The sequence below is a fragment of the Vigna unguiculata genome, chromosome 4 (genome assembly GCF_004118075.2).
Source record: "Vigna unguiculata cultivar IT97K-499-35 chromosome 4, ASM411807v1, whole genome shotgun sequence".
In the NCBI taxonomy this organism is placed as follows: domain Eukaryota; kingdom Viridiplantae; phylum Streptophyta; class Magnoliopsida; order Fabales; family Fabaceae; genus Vigna; species Vigna unguiculata.
The window spans coordinates 41,997,184-42,018,538 of NC_040282.1; the positions used below are offsets into that span (position 1 = coordinate 41,997,184).

Consider the following 21,355-nt stretch of genomic DNA (forward strand, 5'->3'; position numbering starts at 1 on the left):
AGAAAAGGAATGAAAAGTAAAGGAATAGTAAGGACAAAATACAAAGTTTATGAACTTTCAAAGAACCAAAAACAGATACAAGCATAATGACTCAGAATTTTGCAAGTTTCAGTAAATTCCACCGAACGAAAATAGTGTGTTAGAAGGCATATAAGTGACATTCCTCCCTAAAATATGACAGAAAGGGTTGTGGAAAGAAAAAACAAGAAATTGAGAAGACCTGAATTCTTTCTTTCTCACCAGAAAATTGAAGTTTCTCAATTTTGCTGGACCATCATCCTCTGGAATTTTACCGTTTTATTGCTTCGATGGTGGAGTGCAAGAATGGGACAGGAGTGCAGAGGACAAAACACAAAGAATCTAAAATGAAATTGTGAGGACACCCCTCCTCCAAATAATTAAAGTTTCTGACATTCTAGGGACCATGAATCCAACCAACATCATTATCATTGGGCTTAAAAAATAAAGCACCACTCAAAATTTCCGACATGTGTTTTTTCTTACATCAAACCTACGCTACAGGATCTTGGAGCTTTGTCTCAAGATTATGTGCCACAGCATCAATAAATTCCTCTGTATTCAAGTAAAATTCCCTTGATACCCTGGCACATAATGCTCAATATCAGGACGCAAACCACTTTAACTTGCAGTAGTTCTTTAACTTACATCAGTAAAAAATATTATAAAACATATTCTTATGAAATAAAAAATATGATTAAAAAACTGAATATCATAATAACTATTACAGTAAAAAATATTAGTAATTTTAAGTTAGCAAGTTATAAGTATAATTTTTTAAATATACACCGAAGGCGTAGATTGCTAAAGGAGTGTGTGTAACTACGACGATGTTCTTAAAATACACCCAAAGGTATAACTTGCTAACTCACTTTTTCTGACAAACAAGTAGGTGTAAATTAGCAAACCCCCCAGATATGTCAATGATGTTGATGCATTTTACATCAAGTTTTATATAAATCTAGCTTACTGTTTTGTAAAAGGCTTAACTAAATTTCAAGTCGGTCATAAATTTTGGTATTTTCAATTGACATATTTTCAACGGAGTTCCTATTAATTTTTTTCTTTAGATATTGCTAAAAAGTTTATATTTCTCAATTGAATCCCTATAATTTAATTCCTCTATTAATTGGGTAGCATGACTATTATCTTGTTTACTTGTCTCCACCTATTATGAAAGATGAGATTTTGTAATTAACATAAAAATGATATTCGATATTATGGTTAATGTAAACTATGAATGACTTTTATTATCCAACATGTTTTCAACATTAACCATAAAAGTCATTTGTCATTTTACATTAATTGCAATATCATTTTTATATAAACTACAAAATCTCACATTTTCTCAACACATGCAAGAAAGCAAAATAACGAAATAAGGCAACAAACACATCACTTAATTAACAGGAAAAACGAAAGAGTAGTGACTCAATTGAAAAATATAAAAATGAAGTACTTAATATACCAAAACATTTAATAAAGATTTAATTTATGAGAGACTTCAAACTTAATCAAGGCATTGTAAAATCATAGATTTTTCTTTATTCTACATAAGGGATACTTTCGATTTCACAATTTATATAACTATGTCATGTGAAGCATAAAAACAAAATAAACAAAATTTAAAAAATATATAAATAAACGACGTTAGAGAGTAGTCAAGAGAAAATAATGAAATGAAGGAATCCAATATTGTCTGCTGTAATAATTTGATATCAATTATACTCTTTAAAGAATTGACTTAAATCTTCAGGAGAAAGCAAAGATAGGAGAAAAAGAGACAAAAAAACGAGATAAGAGTATTTCAAGTAAAATATTAAACTTTATAATAAATATTTAAATGTTAATGGTAAAATAAATAAATTTTAATATTGAAACCGTTTATGCTTATTAATAAATTAATTGTTGTAAATATATTAGCTAATTAAGATTAAAGATTTGTCATTACCTAAAAGAAAGAAAAAAAGTGAGCTATTACTAAAAGGAAGAAAAAGAAAAAATATCATCGAATGTCTAGTACAGTTACTTTGCTTAATTGTTTGTGAAATATATAATAAACAAAAAAAAAGTGCCAGGTAACATATACTAAAATAAAAATATTTGTTTATTAATTTAACGAGATTTATAATTTTTAAGAATGAAAAATTCAAATTCATGTTTTAAATTTTAAGATTATTTTCACTTACATAAATCTTTTCATAAATTAACTTTGACAAAAGGGATCTTAATTGCAATTTAGCCCAATAAATTCTGAAAAGGAAATGCTTCAAAACAGAATGACAAGAATAAGGAAGTATAACTATAAGTTGCAATACTAAATTTTTCAACTTCTCTGTAATACTAAATTATTTAAATGAGTAAGCAGAGGAAAGAAAGAAAGATATTCACTTACTTTGGTCCATGAATCAGAATTGCAAGATCTTTAGTCATCTTTCCCGACTCCACTGTCTCAACACATGCAGCCTCCAATTTTTTAGTAAAATCCAGTAATTTTTCGTTATTATCCAACTTGGCTCTAGTAAATAATAACAATCATGTCAATAACAGACTCAAAAAAAATGGGGGAGGGGGAACATAAGCGGAAAAGACGCACACAGGTGTTAGTTCAGGAAAAATAGTTGAGTGAAACCTCAACCCATCAATGGTGCCTCCCTAATGTTTCATTTTTAGGAAAGAAAGATAAAGGATGGAACTTGAGAAGAAATAAGATGAGAAAGGAGAAATCAAATTGAATGTTTGGTTTTTGCTAAAATAGAAATAGAAAGAAAATGTTTTGAAAGCTGTGTAAATTGGTTCATTTGATAGGAAATAAGGAGAGATGGAGAGATGAATAGAAATAGATGAGAAATAATAAATTGGGTCTCACTATTTTAATTTTTTTTATATTCTCCTTCAAACAAAACATACAAATCTAACTCTTTCCCTCCCCCTCCTGTCTACAAAAAAACCATAATGAATGGCTTCCTTCCCATCTCCTAGACAAATTGCTCTGTTTTCACTAGAAAATAGGTTCAATTCTCATCCCAGACATTCTAGAATCAGCATAAAAGTACCAGTTCTTCCAGTGTTTCACTCTCTCACTTATAAGAACACTCAATACTCCTCGTCTATAAAAATTCTCAAGTTTTAGTCACTATTGTAATGGCATCCAAGTTAGCATTGCCACAATTGAGATGATGACTTACACATAGAAATGTGATTAACCAGAAAAGCTTCCAAAGCAGTGTTATCAGGGGTAGAATTTGGCATAAGGCCAAAATTCCACCGTATATCATGATGCACTAGAATTTGAAGCTTGAATCAAGCAACAAAGTACCTGTGTTCCAGTCCTCGTGTCCATGCATATATGGAAGCAATACTGTTTGTACTAGTTTCTTGTCCCTTTTGATGAAGCCGGAAATGTCGAGTTACAGTTCCATGAGCTGCCTCAGCTTCTAATGTCTTGCCATCAGAAGATAACTGCAAATTTTTTGTTGAAAACCTAAGTATGATGTCAAATAACCAAATAGAGATAGCAACGTAAATGAAAAAAAAAATGCTGAAATAGCAAGATTCTAATACACACCAGCACAGAAGTCATGAGACCCAAGGAGCCAAATCCTGCACACAAGAATTTAAGAAACTTGATTTAAAAGATACCTCCAAGTACGTCAAAATATTCACGTGAATTACATTCCTAAAACTTCAAATGCTACCACTGGCATTCCATAAAGACATGAATAAAATTAAATTAGCAACCAAATCAGAACATATACATATTCAAGGGTCAGGTAAATACTTTTGGGTTAAGGCCATTTTCTCGTGCGCAATTTATTAAGGTATAGCTACTCAGTAATAACCAAAACTTTAATAATTATGCCTTTAGCAAAGTTAGTCTATTTAATAATATTACCTAGCATTGTCATCAAATCCTCCCATTTAGGGTTCTCGTCTCCTTGATAAAAAACAGAGCTCCCATGGCTTGGCTGACCCAAATTTCAAATACCCGATTTTTACACTAGTGGAGCCAAGTGGCCAGGACTACTGGACTAGGATATAATGCTTTTTAGTATTGGAGAAACTTAAACAGTTTGGGATAATCAGAAATGTCAGGCAGGGCTACCGAATCAACCAATGAATGCTTGTTGACAATGACATCATACACACTTAACATGTTGAAACTTCAGAGATAAATGTTAAGCTCTCCACAACCTATTGTTGAAATAATTATTAAATTTATATTAGAGTAATTATTAAGTCTAAAATAGGGAGTTGTGTGTTGGAAACTACTTCCAGTTGTATTTATAAGTCTAGTGCACTCTATGAGTTGTACCTAGGTATTTAGGGTAGTCTTTTGATCTTTCATCTTCCATTGTATTAGTTTTTATCATTATAAATAGAAGGTTATGAGAGGATCTATCAAGACCCTCCAATTGTGTATTATCCTATTATTTTCACATGGTATCAGAGCAGGTGGTTTAAGTTTCGTTGTGTTTGTGTTGCTCGCCGGCGGCCAATGGCTGGCGGAGTCAAGTCTTTCAAAGACTCATGTCTGAAGTATCTCAATGTGATCCTGCTCTAGTTTTCGTCTGGTCTGTCCACCGCACTTGTTGCCGCTGCGACTGTCCGCCGCCATCTGCCACTATTCATCATTGTCTGCGGCTGTCCACTGCCATAAAACACTATCCAAAGCTACCCGCTGCAATTGTTCTCTAAATCGTCGTTGTCTGCCACTGTTCTGCCTTTGTTCCGCCGCCGTCCTCCATTGTTCGCCGTCGGCCGCCGTCTCCGGCCACCTCAGTTTTCGCCGGCGACCACTGGATCTGGAGCGCCTCTCCGAGCGACAGCCACCCTCACCGATGCCGGAACCCAACACCCCTCCACGCGCCACCACGCGCCACGTCTTCTCCGCTGCGAACAGGCGCGTGCAGTCCACGCGCCGCCTTCTGCTGCTTGGAATGTCACGGCGCCACCTCCATAATGTTCGCCAGAGCCTCCTTTGTCGGTTCTGACCTTCAAAAGTTCATTTCGGTGAAGTCCAGAAGCCACCCTTATGAAAGTCCCGCTAGGTTTTTTGGTTTTCTTGTACTGTTTAGCATTTCCTCACTGTTACCAAAGTTAACGGTTGGAGGTTGCTCACGGCGTGAGGGGGAGTCTGTTTATGGTCATTATGTCTTCACGAACTTGCTTCTACTGCTATGCATATACTGTCTGCCTTGCCAGCCACGAACTTGCTTCTGCTGCTATGCATATACTGTTTGTCTTGCCAGCCACGCCGTTCAATACATGTATTGTCTATTTGCCATTGTCCACGCTCAATGGTAATTTTATAGTCTGCTGCAATGTGTAGCAATCAGCCACTGTTGGGTCTGCTGAGTTTGTCGCAATCAGCCACTGTTGGCCACCATCTGTTCTGATGGCAATCTAGTTTGTCGCAGGTTGTCGCTGTCAGCCACTGCTAGCCACCATCCATTGTTGATGGTAATATTGTCTGGCCGCAGTTTGTCGTTGTCTGCCACTGTTGGCTGCCATTTGTTGATGGTAATCTTGTCCGCCGCAGTCTGTCGCTGCTTGCCACTGATTGCTGCCAGCCCAAGATCGATGTTTGCTGCCAGCCCAGATTGATGTCCGCTGGCCATTGTCATATTGCAGTAACCTTCTTTGTCACAGAAACATCTCCAAATATTTTGGGAAGCAAGATGTCTACTTTGCAGTTTGTGCTCAAATCGTCTCTACCAGTGGAGTTCTGTGGACTTAATTGTTCTTTTGGTTTTGATAGCACACTCTTGAAGTCCATTATAATCAGTCATCCAATTCCTGTAGTTGTTGGCTGTGTCAAGGTTCCCACATCTATTGTCTCATCCAAGAAAAAAGTTGTCAAAGAAGTTTGTACTATGTTTGTCAGATCAAATCAGCTTGCAAATGTGCTGACAGAAGAACTTGGATTGAGTTTATCTATTCCAAGCTTGGGACATACAATATGTATGCTCCAGCTTGAGGGGAAGTGTTGAAATAATTATTAAATTTATATTAGAGTAATTATTAAGTCTAAAATAGGGAGTTGTGTGTTGGGAACTACTTCCAGCTGTATTTATAAGTCTAGTGCACTCTATGAGTTGTACCTAGGTATTTAGGGTAGTCTTTTGATCTTTCATCTTCCATTGTATTAGTTTTTATCATTATAAATAGAAGGTTATGAGAGGATCTATCAAGACCCTCCAATTGTGTATTATCCTATTATTTTCACACCTATATTACCTTGAGCTAGTAAATCACTTTGGACATCACCATCATAATTCTTGCAAGCCCAAACATATCCACCTTCACTCTTGACTGCATATGCTACCATGTCATCAATTAGCCTATGCTCATACCTGAAGTCACTTAAAAGTGTCAACCATCTATATGTATATGTAATGCATCAAAGCAAAGAGTTTCGTAAATATCAAAACAAACCATATCGAGTGCTCTTCAAACTTTATTTTCCACCTTTCTTCATACACTTCCTGGAATATATCCTTAAACCTGTAATAATTTCAAACTATAAATCACCTCCAATAGCAACAAACAAAGAGAAAGGTTGACTGAATTACAAAGAAGTTTATCATACCAGAGGTGAAACTTCAAGACTAGAAAAAAAAAAAAGATAAAGATAAAAAGATAGTAAAAGATGAGTTTTATTGCATATCACTCTTAAACCTAAATCTAAACCATTGGTAATTGCAAGAATCCAGAGGGTGGAAATAGTCTCAAAAATCCTAAAAAATCTGAGTCTACTAATATTGCCTCCCTCCCAATCCTGACTCGAATTCTTTAACCACCCCCACCCCCACCCCGCTATTGTCTCTCTTCCATTCTTAATATTGTCCATTGTCTACCAACGAACTGTTGGTACAGTTGCCAACAGAACTGCAAAAGTCCGTTCAAATTTCTACCTGACAACTGATACTTGGGATAAGCACCTAAAAATATATATAAAAACCCAGTGATATAATATTATAGTAATCACCTGCCATCATATTTCTTCAGAATTGTGTTTTTGGTGCTCAAGTAAAGAGGCCATTTCTTTGCAAAAGCCAGCGCCATTGATGATTCGGCAAATGCTCGAATGGACTGCCCATTAGGAAAGCCAATGTTGAAATACAAACAAATAACAGGAAACTTCTATTAAACATATTACTGAATACACGTTGAAAATATAAAATGAAGCAAACCTCATCAACATTATACATAGCAAGTGCTACTCCGGGTCCTTTGAAATTGTAAACTTCGAGCTCCGTTGTAGCATCACCATTCTCTGGGACTAAATTATATAACACAAGCTTGTAAATTACATGTGGCATATTCTAAATAATAACTTTAAAAAAAAAATAACAACTCCATTAAATGCAAGGCTTTGAAAATTATCGTACCAAATACCAATTTGAGCTTCCCTGGTCCTCCAATTATTGCATCAGTGGCACGATACTGGTCACCAAAAGCATGCCTACCGATGCATATGGGTTTTTTCCATCCTGTAAACTGAAGAATAAGTTCTAAATGGTGCTTTGCAGTACTTCAATACTATTAAGGATCACAGCAGAGTTAAGACACTACCAGGAATGATTCTTGGTATGTTGCGGCATATTATTGGTTCACGGAAAACAGTGCCTATAAAGAAAGGAAAAATATCACAAAAGAAAAGGTTGAAAACGTTTTAGAATAGAAGTAGGTAATATAGTCAACAAAGAACCAAGATTAATTAACTTGGGTTAAGAACATTTGTGGTGAAGTTATTTCAAATGCAATACAATTTCATTGCTAGGATTCATATAATGTCATACAGGATGCAAGTAAAACTAATTGCAAGATATTTAGACTTTTAAGTTTATACACAACTCAAGAACCTGACCCTGATCTATAAGAATTTCCCTCTCTTGGCAACTAAAATATGAAAATGTGAACCTATAATATTGATTTTAGTAAGTGCACAACCAGTAGCAAAAATATTTACAGTGAGTGAATTGATATATAGAGAAACAGAAAAAAAAAATCGTTTACAGCATCATTTTATCAAATAATATAGGAATATCACCATATGTCAAGTTTGTTCACAAGGGAAAATTCATGACAAATTTCAGTTTTTCCGACAAGAAAAGCAACAAAACTGTTACAATCAGAGATAATAAATGAACTGCAAAATATAGATGTGCTTTGAGATGATAGACACCAAAAAAATACAAGCTAAATTATATTAGCTAAATACTATTATGTTAAAACAAATAACTGGAATTATGTCAAAAGAAAAACAAACTTATTTATCAAAAGTAACGAATAATTATGTCAATATATATAATGGTATGAAAAATTTAACACTCGTACATATCACCAAAACAAGCAATCAAATATCAAAATTCAGTAAGTACAGTACTTTTCACACAAAAACCAATACTTTTCTGGGAAAATTAAGATCCTATATACATGGCCCTATAAGTTCCATTCACCAAAGAAGGAAACGTGTGGGGAAAAGGCCATCCTTGTAGTAAAGTCAATGGATACAACATTGAATTTGATGCCTTATTTAACACGACGAGCTAATTACAAACCATTTAAAATATTCCTGATTGTGCCATTGGGGCTTCTCCACATAGACTTCAGTCCAAATTCTTTGACTCGGGCCTCATCTGAGAATTTGGAAGAGTTAAGATAGTATCATTATTACACAAAAATTATAAATGAATAAAGATTATGCGCTAGTATCCACTTGCATTCACTAAGTAAAATAAATAAACCAGTGCATTAAATTTAGCGCAAATTGCGAGTGTGGAACAAAGAAGTCTGATGATCCATGAATCATGACATGGAATAATTGATCAATTTAGAAATAAAAACAACTAACCAGGAGTTATTGTTGCACATTTCACAGCAACGTTGTACCTGCAGCAAAAATCAGCTTCAATTAAGGAATGGGAATAGGGTTCGAATATTAGTTCATAAAAGATGGTTTCATTAGAAAAGACAAAATGATAGTTAAAAAGCAGCATAAGGAAGCCAATAAAGCTGGATGAAAAATACATCGGGTAAAAAAAAAGTATGAAGTAAGAAAGGCAGTGCAATCCTATAACCGTTCAAGGAGGAAGGCAAACCAGGGACCCTAAACAAATTATCTCAACACATACTCAGACTTTGAGTATCCTGATGGAAAATCAAATAAGTCAAACACAATCAGCTTCCCCCTATCAACTATCCCAGGCTCCCAGCAAGTGTTTTTTATGTTAAAAGCATTTCTTTTTTTCTGAAACTACGGATCTTTCAGAGTGGTTGCAAGTTTTTTAAAACGTTGAAACTACAACTTCATACCATCCCAAACAGGGCCTAAACAAGTAATGTTCGCTTTCAAATTCTCACCACATCCAGAAATATGCTAGTCTAAACTCTAACTCTCTTTTCACTTCCATTTTAAGGCACCTAACTCCGCCATACATCCACTAAGCAACAAGAATAAGTATAAATCATTAAAGTGCAATGCATGTTTTATGTCACTTATGTTGATAAAAAAAAAAAAAAAAACACTCACTTGAGAGTGGCTTCAGCACTTTCCACCGTAACTTTGTCATCAGTAGCATCACGATTCTGAAGTCCAAGATCAAAATACTTTATGTTCAAATCCAGGTAAGGAAATATAAGCTGCAGTGCACAAAACCACTATGTTAAAAGAAAATGCAAAACCATCTAACACTATTGGACTTGGCCTACGAAGGATATAACGGATGTCCCTTTTAATACATTCAGGATAGACTCTAATACTATTTTTTATAATTTGAATTCGAGCCTAACCTAAGTCCAGAAAACTGAATAGTGAGGTAAGAGTTGTCCTGACTTGCATACTTGTGACTTAAGTTTTTCCTGATACTAATTAATGGATAAAGCCACTATGCAATTCCGAAAGAGCTTTAAACGTTATTTTTAACGTCATAAGGATGATCTACGCTAACTTTTTATTCAAACCTCCGTAGCGCGAAACGTCAATTCGAAACTCCAAAATTTTTTCGAAGAACAGTATTAAAAGCACTTAGGAAATTGCATCATGTTTGTCCTTCATCTAAACTAAATAACTAAATACACAAACACTAAAAGAGTGGAGGCATGCGTACTTTATCCTTGATCATGCTCCATATAATCCTGGTCATTTCATCACCTAAGAAACAACGAAAGCCAGTGAAACAGCGACGAAACAGAAGAATTCAAAGCTAGAGCTGGTTCGGTTAGAGTACGAAGAAGTTACCGTCCATTTCGACGATGGGATTGAGAACGGGAAGCCGGTCGAAGGCGGCGCGTGCAGCGTAGCATCGGAGCGAGAGGCGATTGGAGAAGGAGAGAGTGTGGAGGGGAAGAAGGCGAGAGCGAAGGAGCGTTGTCGAAGTTGAAGGAATGAGGAAGTTAGGGTTTCTGAGAGACGCTGAAGAAACCATTGTGATGATAGCGCTTAAACGAAGCGCTGCTGGTCTTAGCATCCGTTTCTGAAGTTGTGACTCGGTGAATCTCTTGGAGCTTACTGTGATTACAGCTTGATGGCCAAGCGACAAGCGACAAGCGACAACCGCTTTACCTCAACGTTTTCCCCAAGGTGCCGCTGCTTTACGTGGCTCTTTTGTTAAATACGTTTTTAATCTATGTAATTTTTTTTTCTTTTTTAAATTTTATTATTTCTTTAATTTTAGAAATAAATAGATGAAATTTTTTCAATTAAAAAATTTAGTGTCTTAAAACGAAGACAAAATTTAGTGACTCAAAGTAAATAATGCTAAAATAGTTATGTCCCTCGGCAATGAATATTTTATTTATAAATAACAAAACAATTGCATGTTTATTCTAAAAAATATTAAAGAATATTTAAATTACAAAAGATAATAAAAAAATACAAAGATAATACCTAGATATAAATTATTTATTCTGATTATAATATCTTTTAATTGAATCTATATTTATTTTAGGTTTGATTTGTGTGTCTATAGACTTTAAATCCTATCTATTATTAAGTATCGGGTGGGGTCTTGAACGACCAAGACCGTACACAGCCTCCATCCTTGAGTTGAAGTGTTTGAGGCATAAAGAATGGAAAATTTTGTTAAGTCCATTTTTTAATACTTCATTGCCACACTTTTTCACTTGTTTTGTTTTAACTAATTATTTTATCTTGTAAGTTTTTAAATTTGGTGTCATCTCTTTGCACCTAACCACTTCAGTTTTTACTTTACTGCTTTATTTTATTTTTCTCACACCATCATTAGGTAAGTTTTTATTTAATTAAGCGTTTGTCTCTAACTACTTAATAATTTATAGCCTAATTTACTTTATCAATAAATAAATAACTTTTTTGTTTTGTTTTAACCGAGCAATAAACACACAACCCTGATAGGCTTGATTAAAATTGACTTTTTAGGCTAGCCCTCGTTCAGGCTGAGTTAGTCGCTTTACAGAGGCATCATTGTCCCCCAAGTCAAGCTTGAAGTTTCTTTTGTCTTGTTTTATCAAATTGGTAATTTATGAACTCTCAAAGACAATAAAAATAGTACAACTGACGAGTTTATATAAATGACAAGTTTATAACCTAAAATCTATAATGTTAAGTTGAATCAACAACCTTCATGAGCCCTCGTTGAATAACTAAGTGTAAAAACTTACCTACCATATGTTCATGAGGTTTCAATGAAGAAAGGGAAATCTGAAAATTAAGTCTAAGACTTGCATTTGAGTAACACTCAATTAATATTAAGTGCTTTGACTTCTATCATTTTTCATTAAGGTCCTCAATAATAATAAAAGTAATATAAAAGTAATTGAATAAGTTAGATTGATAAGATTGTTATATAACATCATCGCCCGACTATCATCCAAGCATTGTAATTTTTCAAAGAGAAAAAAGACAAAGTAACTATACCTCGTTTACGAGGTGAGGAAGTTTCTCAAACTCCCATTAAACCATTTGTTGACTTTAAGCATGAGTGTCAATCTATCAATTTTTGTTTAGTCAGATTACAGCTTGCTCCCAAATGAGTTGGAATATTGAATTTATTCATTTATTGTTTAGTCAGAATGCAATATACTCCTAGCCGAGTTGGAATATCAAATTTATTCATTTGTTATTTAGTCAAGCTACAGTCTGCTCTTAACCGAGCTGGAATGTCAAATTTATTCCTTATCTGTTTAATTAGGCCATAATTTGCTCTTAATCGAGTTGTATTGTCTATTTTGCTTCAATTTTTTTTTTTAGGTAGATTATGACCTATTTTTAACCAAGTTAAAGTGTTAAATTTATTCACTTTTCGTTTAGTCAGGTTACAACTTGTTTCTAAACAAATTAGAATGTCGATTTCGCTCCAATTATTGTTTAGTTTACATACTTGAGAAATCAATAGCATCCACTCTTCCCTATAATATTCTTTACTTTCTAAGGTAAAAAAGCTAAAAATAGGCTCATTATTGCAAGTAATACAAACAATTAATTAAATAAAAAACTTATTTTGATCTAATTTTAGATTCACCTTTGTACGTTTCATTCATTTTCAAATATAGGGTTAGATTCTAAACTACCAAAATGACACATGATTGTTTTAAAATGAACTCTGTTAATTTTTTGTACATACTAAATAGTATTTAAATATCATTTAATATATAAAAACATAAACTTAGTTGATTTAGAAAAAATATCTATTTATTTTTAAATTTCAAGATAAAAACATATTAAAATTTTAGTTCATAAAACAATCATAATTTTATTTCTAAGTTTAAATTTAAAGATTAAAAAAATATTTAAACCTAATCATTTATTAGTACTTTATCTTTATCTTATGGAGTTATTTCTGAAAGAATTTTCATGAGCACGATTCTATCAATTATTTATGGTTCCAAAAGTTTGTTAACCACAATTACATGTTATGGAGGTATGCTTTTATTTCTAAAATGCTTTTAAGTGTAAAAGATTATGATTATGATTTGAAATGAGAGCTAAGTTCTTTTTTATCAGCTGAAACGAGAGTTAAGTATGTGAAAATCGATCTTTAAATAATTCATTATTTTTTATTTAAGTTGTTTTATTATTTTTGTAAGAAAAAAAAATACTAACTGCTATTTTTCTTACATCTATTCATTAATTTAAAAAAAAATATTACATAATACTAAATATCATTAACTAAATTTACTAATAAATATAAATTAATTATCGATATTCACATATGAAAAAAACCCTAAACCCTGCATAGCTCTCTGTTAAACCCTGCATACACGACATAGCTCTCTGTTAAGGAAACACGATAAAAATTCTAAACCCTGCGTAGCTCTTTGTTAAACCCTACATAGGTTTCAGTTAAGCGAGTTGGTGTTGTGCCCTGCGTTTCATCTTTCCCTTCTTCACCATTCCAAAATGAGGAGAGCGAACCCACTCCTCCGCAAACTACCACCGCACTTCCTCACACGGCGCGGCTTCCGTTTTCGCACCATTTGCTCCGGCCGCCTAGGCTCCGCCGGCGCCACCACCACCACAAAACACCTCGACATCTTCACGGAGCAATTTGAAATCGGCTCGCGCGTGATCACGCTCGAGACAGGAAAGTTCGCCCGCTTCGCAAACGGCGCCGTCGTTTTGACCATGGAAAACACTAACGTTCTCTCGACCGTCGCCTCCGCGAAAGGTGACGCTGTTCGCGATTTCTTACCTCTCACGGTAAGTGTCTCTGCTATACTCTCTCTTGCGCTTGTAATATTCCGTTAAGTGGCGCGATGAAATATGATGAAAACGTCGCTCGTGATAACAGGTGGATTATCATGAGAAGCAGTTCGCGCAAGGCGTGATTCCGACGTCGTTCGCGCGGAGAGAAGGTCCTCCCAAAGAGCGCGAGCTCTTGTGTGGGCGAATCATTGACCGGCCAATTCGACCTCTGTTTCCTCCTGGATTTTACCACGAGGTTCAGGTGCGTAATGTTGCTATCATTTTATCCCACTTGCGTGTGTTTAATTGTTATGCATGTACAATGTGAAGAGTTTTTACTGTATTTGCCAATTAGAAAGAACTAGAATGTGAAGACTTTTGCAACATCAACTACTTAGACATCAGGGTGAAACACCATTGTGATTAGTGTTCAATGTTGTTACTTTAGTCATTGAAACTAAAATTAGTTTACCGTATGTGAAAAAGTCTTCGAAGAAACCATCTAAACAAACCAACAAGTTATGACTGGATTCAGATTCCTTAACTAAGATTATAGGCTGAAGTCTTGTAAAGTGCACATATGTGGTTGGGAGGAGGCTGCCCTTCATATTCCCAAGAAGGGTAAAGAGTGGATACTTAGTATTAATAAAATGGTTACAAGTTCCTAAACTAAACCACTCTTTGTTACTTTGATCCTATTTGGAAAAGTTCTCCGTAAACACTTGTAGAAGAAAATAAGAGCGAAAGATGAAATAAAGTTCACTACAATGTTAGCTTATGCATGAGTTGAAAATCATCATTTAGAGAGCTCATTTGTAATAAAGTTTACAAATTAACTCATGTATATGTTACTTACAGTTTATGGAGAAGGTCCTTTAATTTTTCCTTCTTATTCTTCTCTCTCAAAAATGGTTATGAAGACATTTACTCGTAATCACTAAAGTGATACGACTTCTTGAATTTTAGACTAAAGTGATTGATATATTGCATTTTTAGATACTTTTTTTTTTTTTTAATTCCTTACTTCAGTGATTAAAAGTGATATTGTTACACACTTTGAGTGAGCCAAATGGTTTTTGTGAACTAGAAATTATGATAAGTGTTACTTTTATAATTGTTATTGTAAAAGTCAATTGACTTCTTATTCATGTCAATATGATTAAACGACCTTTTAAAAGCTTATTAGATTATTTACACTTGATTTATAATTTATTCATTTAGTACTTAGTTGAATCTTTATGCACTTCCATTGTAAAAGTTATTATAAGGTGAACCAATCAGAATCCTTAGTAGTTAATATGGAAAACAACTAACTTACCATACGCAACAATGTGTAATTGCGTGTTAATGGAAAAGACATTTACAATTAGAATGTGTTTCTAATTAAATTGTTTACTATTTTTGTTTAATTTTTATTTGTGATGGGTTTTTTTCTTAATAAAAAAGGAATGTTTCACTTTCTAGGTAACGGCAAGTGTTCTTTCTTCTGATGGAAAACATGATCCAGATGTATTGGCAGCTAATGCAACATCGGCTGCTTTAATGTTATCAGATATTCCTTGGGGCGGTCCCATTGGAGTGGTTCGAATTGGTAGGATATGTGGGAAGTTTATAGTAAATCCCACCATGGATGAGGTAATTTGGAGTCAACTATGCTGTTTAAAGTGATTATGCGATATTGTCTTTATTGATCGAACTTGGTTTTGTAGCTTAGTTAGATTTTGACTTTGTTGATGACTATTTGAATGGTTCGATTATGTTGCAGCTTAAATTGAGTGATCTTAACTTGGTATATGCTTGTACAATGGACAAAACTTTGATGATTGATGTGCAAGCTTCTGAGATATCAGAGAAAGACTTAGAAGCTGGGCTAAGGATGGCTCATCCAGAGGTGACTTTGAAATTTGTGACTTGGTTATTCTTTCGGTACGTGAATTTTATTGAGATAGGTTGCTATAATTGATCAGGCAGTCAAGTATATTGAACCTCAAATCAGACTTGCTGCTAAAGCTGGTAAATCTAAGAAGGAATACAAATTATCTATGCTGTCTGACAAAACAATGGATAAAGTTACTAATATAGCAGAGGAACCTATCAAAGCTGTTTTTACTGATCCTACCTATGGGAAGGTGGTCTATTCTTTCTCTCTTATTTTCTTGTTTAGTATGTTTTGTGGAAGTTGATGTTTTTTCTCCATTTTACATTTGGATGATCTGTTATGTACTTTCCTCCAGTTTGAACGTGGGGAAGCATTGGACAATATTACACAAGATGTAAAGAGAGTGCTTGAAGAAGAAGGTGATGAAGAAAGCTTAAAAGTATTATCAAAGGCTGTAGATACCGTAAGGAAGAAGGTATGGAGCATTGCAATAAGTTTACAATCATAGAGACTAATATGCCATATTATATTACCTTCTCACTATAAGATTTCAAGTAGGGAACAAACATCAAAGGAAATTCACTAGGGTTATTGTTTGAGTAAATAGAAAGTAATAAAACTTATTGGTCTGATTCATCATCTTCTGAAGTTTCCAACGAAATAGGAAGATGCTTTGGTCATAAAATATTTAGTGCTAAACTTGAAAATGAATGTATATTTTATTTGCACTTAGTAAAGTATTCATCATTTTAGGTGGTTCGTAAAAGAATTATTGCAGAAGGACACAGGGTTGATGGAAGACAGCTAGATGAAGTAAGACCTTTGTATTGTGAAGCTGGATGTATATCCATGTTGCATGGATCTGCATTATTCTCCCGTGGAGAAACACAGGTAAAATATATTTTATGTTTTTTGTTATTGGTTGTTGAAAGTTAGGCATTTGTGAATATCTGAAATAATAGTTTTATTTTTCACTTCTATGTGATATAAGTTGATGTCATGGACAGGTTTTTTGTACAGTAACACTTGGAGCACCGACTGATGCTCAACGCTTGGAGTCTGTTGTCGGTCCTCCGACAAAGAGATTTATGCTTCATTATAGTTTTCCACCATTCTGTATAAATGAAGTTGGTAAACATGGTGGTGTAAACAGGCGTGAAGTTGGTCATGGTAAAATAGCTAAACTTCTGCAATACAATCTCCGTACAACATTTCCGTTTAAAATGTCAATACATAATTGATTAGGACTTGTTTTTGTTTTTGAAAGAAAAATGCTGTTTTAATTTAAAAATACTTTGAAATTTAAACAATGAGATAGGTCTATTGAAAGTAAAAAAAAATGAAGTGTCTTTCTCAGAAGTTCTATACTCCCTTCACTATTATCTGCCACTTTGGCAGATAGTGTACAAATTTAGGAATGGTTTCGGCCACTATACCCCTCTAATTTAGTGTAGTGGGCATAGTGTGTAGGAATTAGACAGTTGGAAAGATAATGGTTAATGTTGTCTTTAACTTAAATATGTGCTGTTTTATCTTTATTTTAAGACATTATTATTGGATTGCTTCCTCATTACTGAAAAAGGGGAATTGTGGCCATAGAACAGAACTGGGAGATTTTATCTATTTGGGCATTTAATTAGCTATCCTCTCGGGATATTAGTGGTAGGCTATGGCTATTGCTATTTGAGGGTGAACAAGAGAGATCTATGAAGGCTGGATCTTTTCTGCCTATCTGTTTTTTGTGCCTTCGTGATGATGGATGATTCAATGTTTTTTGGTGGAATGAATGACAAAGTAAACTGATATGAGGTAATTGGTGGTGGAGAGAGTTAATTAATGTAAACACAATTTAAATTGAATTGTTGAGGGTATAGTTTTAAACCTGTAATTAGTGTTTAGTATATTTTGTTAGGTAGTTACTGAAAATTGTATCTTATAACTAATTTTCTGTTAGTTCATGTGGTTGGGAGTTATTTGAAGAAGTTACATTTCTACTGTAATACTTTTCCATCTATACACAACTATTTCTCATCCAATTGTATTGACTTCATTTTTACACTGAACAAAATTCTTGTTTGTATGATTTTTCTCAAACTTTAAATAATAGTTTTCTATATAATAAAAGGGAAGATTACCAAAAGTCTGTGCATGAAATAGCAAACACCAGAATCTACCATTCAATGTTGAAAGGACGGTCTCTAAAATTATTAATTGAAATAAAAATAATTTATATTGATGAAGAAAGTTATTGTCTTCATTTTACTGACCCCAACTATATAAAAGATAATTAATGGTTGACCAAATAGGGATACTTATTTTGGAAACCGGAAAGGGACAATGTTCTTAATAATTGCAAGTGATTGTCTCAGTTTTGCCAATCTAAAGGTCATTAATTAACGAGTTTCTTTTTTGTTGTCTTACTTTTTTGCAGGAACTCTTGCTGAGAAATCTTTTCTTGCTGTTTTGCCCCCTAAAGAAGATTTTCCGTATACCATTCGTGTCAACTCTGAAGTGATGGCTTCAGATGGTTCAACATCAATGGCAACTGTATGTGGAGGTACACTTTTGTAATGCACCACATTAGCTTTTGTAATGCCATTCTATGACTAGATTCATGTTTAAGCTTCAGAAAATATAATACTTTTAGTGAATCTTTCCTTTTTGTAGGTAGTATGGCTTTGATGGAGGCTGGCATTCCTGTACGTGAACATGTTGCCGGGGTTTCTGTGGGTCTTGTTAGTAAGCTTGATCCATCTACTGGCAAAATAGAAGACTATCGCATATTGACTGATATTCTGGTAAATTACAGAACTTCTTGAGTTATATCATTTTATATACTCTGTTTTGGTTGGAATGTATATTTTATATCAATGTATATTTTATATTAATTTAACAACTATACTTACCTTCAAGTCCAAGTTGTTACTCAGGACCTTTTTGTGATCATTTTGAATAATAACTTGTGTCAATTTTTTTGAACAATTTCTATATTTTTAATTTATGTTGAAATGTTTTTTAATTTCAAATAAAGATGTCCAGAAAGTGATGGATTTTGTTTGCATATTTGTTAAGAATATATAATTTAATAGTTACATTGTGAAATTCAAATAATATTAAATATTTCAAAGTTTACCTTTGCGTTTTGTGGTATATTGTGTTTCAGATATTCTATATTACTTTTGAACAAACAAAGATTATTGATTTCATGCACAAGTGTTAATTTTAATTTTTCTAAGGGTTTGGAAGACCATTTGGGTGATATAGACTTCAAAATTGCTGGAACTCGGAAAGGAGTTACTGCTTGTCAGTTGGATATAAAACCAGCTGGAATTCCTTTGGATATCGTTTGTGAATGTTTAGAACCTGCACGCAAAGCTCGTCTTCTCATTCTTGAACGCATGGAACAAGAAATTAGTATACCTCGCAACAAGAATGACAATACTTCTCCACGACTAGGTTGACATTTTTAACTTTTCTAGTAGGTTTCCTTGATAAAATATGATATCCCAAAGCTTGAAATTTATTTCTCATGATGCAGCCACCTTAAAGTACAACAATGATGCTATTCGTCGCCTAATTGGGCCAATGGGCGCTCTAAAGAGAAAAATGGAAGAGGAAACAGGTCAATTTAACTTTTAAGTATCTTTGGTCTCCCCTGCCATTTAGACTGAATTGTGAAGTTGTCTTATAATTCCAGTTTCTGATATACTTTTTGAGGTAGAACAGTAGAAGTATTCATTTTGTTCATAATTTTTTGGTCTACGAGCTCTGATCCTTCTTGACCTTGTCACTGACTGCAGTGTTTTTCAAAAATTCTTTTTAAACTATACATTGATATATATTGTCCCTTGTTTGTCTTGTATGATTTCTACTGAATTGTGCTTGCTGTGTATTATATATACACTTAGAGTGACAGAACAAATTTACTGAACATGTTATCATGCGCTCCATCAGGTGCACGAATGTCTGTAGGCGATGGAGAACTTACAATAGTTGCTAAGAATCAATCTGTTATGGACAAAATACTAGAAAAGGTACTTCTTCCATTCTGTTAAACCATTAATTTGTATCCAATCGTGCTTTTTGTTTGTAATTTTATTCTTATAGTCATAAGTGAGATAATTATCTATCCTGTATCAGAAATTGTTGATGCAAGGATAAATTGATAATGTCATGAAGCAATGCTTTCCATAAGAATTATTATTTTTCTTGTAAATCGTTATCATTTACATTTTCTCATATGATTTCTTGGTGGTAATTCATGCATATATTAATGACAAATGGTGAAATATCAACCCTCATTTTTTTCTAATGACTGTCATTCTGAAGTTCAACCCTCTTGTTTGTCAGATTGATTTTGTTGTGGGTCGTGAAATTGAAGTTGGAGGTATCTACACAGGTATTGTCAGCAACATAAAAGAATACGGCGCTTTTGTGGAGTTTAACGGTGGCCAGCAAGGCCTACTCCACATTTCTGAGTTGTCATATGAACCTGTATGTATGATTTTAACTACTTTATTGAGTTATCGTTAAGACAATTTGTATCTAATAATTTGTATCTAATGACTGCATACATAGGTTTCTCGAGTTTCAGAGGTTGTCTCTGTTGGCCAGAAGCTTTCTTTGATGTGCATAGGCCAAGATGTTCATGGTAACATCAAATTATCCCTTAAAGCAACTTTGTCTCGTCCTGGAAGATTGAAGAGTAATGATGTAATTGAAGGATCTGTTACGTCCGCAAAAGAAACAGATGGGAATGCGTCTAGTGTACAAGAACAAAATTCTGCTTCTGAGTTGTCTTTGGGTGAAGCAAAATCCTCAACCTCCCAAGTTCCAGTAATTTTAATACGTAGTGCTGCAGAGTGTGATGAAGAGGAGAAATCTTCTACCTCAAATCCTTCTTCCAAAGCTCCTTGTGTAGATAATGGGGTCCAATTGAATCGCAAGTCAAAATCACGACCATCTCAAAATGCAAATGATTCTACACCGAAATCAAAATCTCGTAAATCTCAAGATGTTATCGATTCTTCAACTTCTCATTCAGGTCCCTTGCCATATACTAATGCTAAGAAGACAAAACTTTCAATGCAAAAAGAGTCAAAATCTGAACTTCAAAAGCAAGAGGAGGGTGAACAAGAATATAAAGATAAGGTGTCTGTAACTGCAAAAGATGTTGAAGTTGGAACCAAAGTAACTGCTAAAATATATCAAATTCGTGCACATGGGTTAGTGTTGGATTTGGGTGGAGGAGTTCGAGGAGTGTACCGGTTTGAGGTAGGGGTCCATCTTTGTATTGTTTTTTTGTCGTAACTAAGAACCATCCAATTCACTTGCTAACCTATTATTGTTCTGTCGTGCAGGAAAATAAGAGTATGGATTTTAAAATAGGCGATGAGATCCCAGTTGTGTGCTCAAGCTTTTCTAGCAAGGGAATTCCTGTATTGTCTTTAGTTGATGATAAATAACTTCCCTGTTGATCGTTTATGAGAGAGCCCATAAAGTTACCCTGCCATGGCTTGGAAAACATCTTCAACCCGTGTAAGCAACCATTGGTTTTATTGCAGTTTTTCGTGCTGAAACATTTTTACAATTTTTTTGTATTAATGCATGAGGTCATTGGCGGTGGATTTCATTCATTGCGTTTTCATTGTGTTAGAGTGTTTAGGCAATTTCTTTTTGGTATAAAAGTAAAAGAAGTAGAGTTTTGTTGTAAGAAAATACAATGTTAAAGTTACGAGATAAAAAGATCCATGAATGTAATGTTATGATTCTGATTATTCTTTGTTAAA

The 21,355-nt window shown here is 34.0% G+C and overlaps 2 protein-coding genes across 3 annotated transcripts; one reads left to right on the forward strand and one right to left on the reverse strand.

Moving 5' to 3' along the window:
- Positions 1–32: 32 nt before the first annotated feature.
- LOC114181929 (isocitrate dehydrogenase [NADP]-like) lies at positions 33–10,601 on the reverse strand. Of its 2 annotated transcripts, none has more exons than XM_028068608.1 (15): positions 10,265–10,601; positions 10,134–10,177; positions 9,557–9,612; positions 8,879–8,916; positions 8,586–8,663; positions 7,597–7,650; positions 7,413–7,514; positions 7,215–7,303; positions 7,010–7,113; positions 6,457–6,525; positions 6,259–6,374; positions 3,587–3,621; positions 3,338–3,480; positions 2,414–2,536; positions 33–602 (listed from the first exon to the last, which is right to left on the reverse strand). In XM_028068608.1, the coding sequence occupies exons 1-15, from the start codon at positions 10,491–10,493 to the stop codon at positions 512–514; spliced, it is 1,371 nt and encodes a 456-aa protein (XP_027924409.1). In that variant the 5' UTR covers positions 10,494–10,601; the 3' UTR covers positions 33–511. The 2 variants fall into 2 exon arrangements, with proteins under 2 accessions (XP_027924409.1, XP_027924408.1); XM_028068607.1 differs by having other exon boundaries at positions 9,557–9,666.
- A 2,632-nt stretch (positions 10,602–13,233) lies between these two features.
- LOC114180416 (polyribonucleotide nucleotidyltransferase 2, mitochondrial) lies at positions 13,234–21,355 on the forward strand. The gene is made up of 16 exons (XM_028066735.1): positions 13,234–13,702; positions 13,794–13,949; positions 15,152–15,322; positions 15,453–15,578; positions 15,655–15,816; positions 15,922–16,041; positions 16,320–16,457; positions 16,574–16,736; positions 17,998–18,123; positions 18,234–18,364; positions 18,803–19,022; positions 19,105–19,188; positions 19,521–19,600; positions 19,917–20,060; positions 20,145–20,840; positions 20,927–21,355. The coding sequence occupies exons 1-16, from the start codon at positions 13,403–13,405 to the stop codon at positions 21,029–21,031; spliced, it is 2,922 nt and encodes a 973-aa protein (XP_027922536.1). The 5' UTR covers positions 13,234–13,402; the 3' UTR covers positions 21,032–21,355.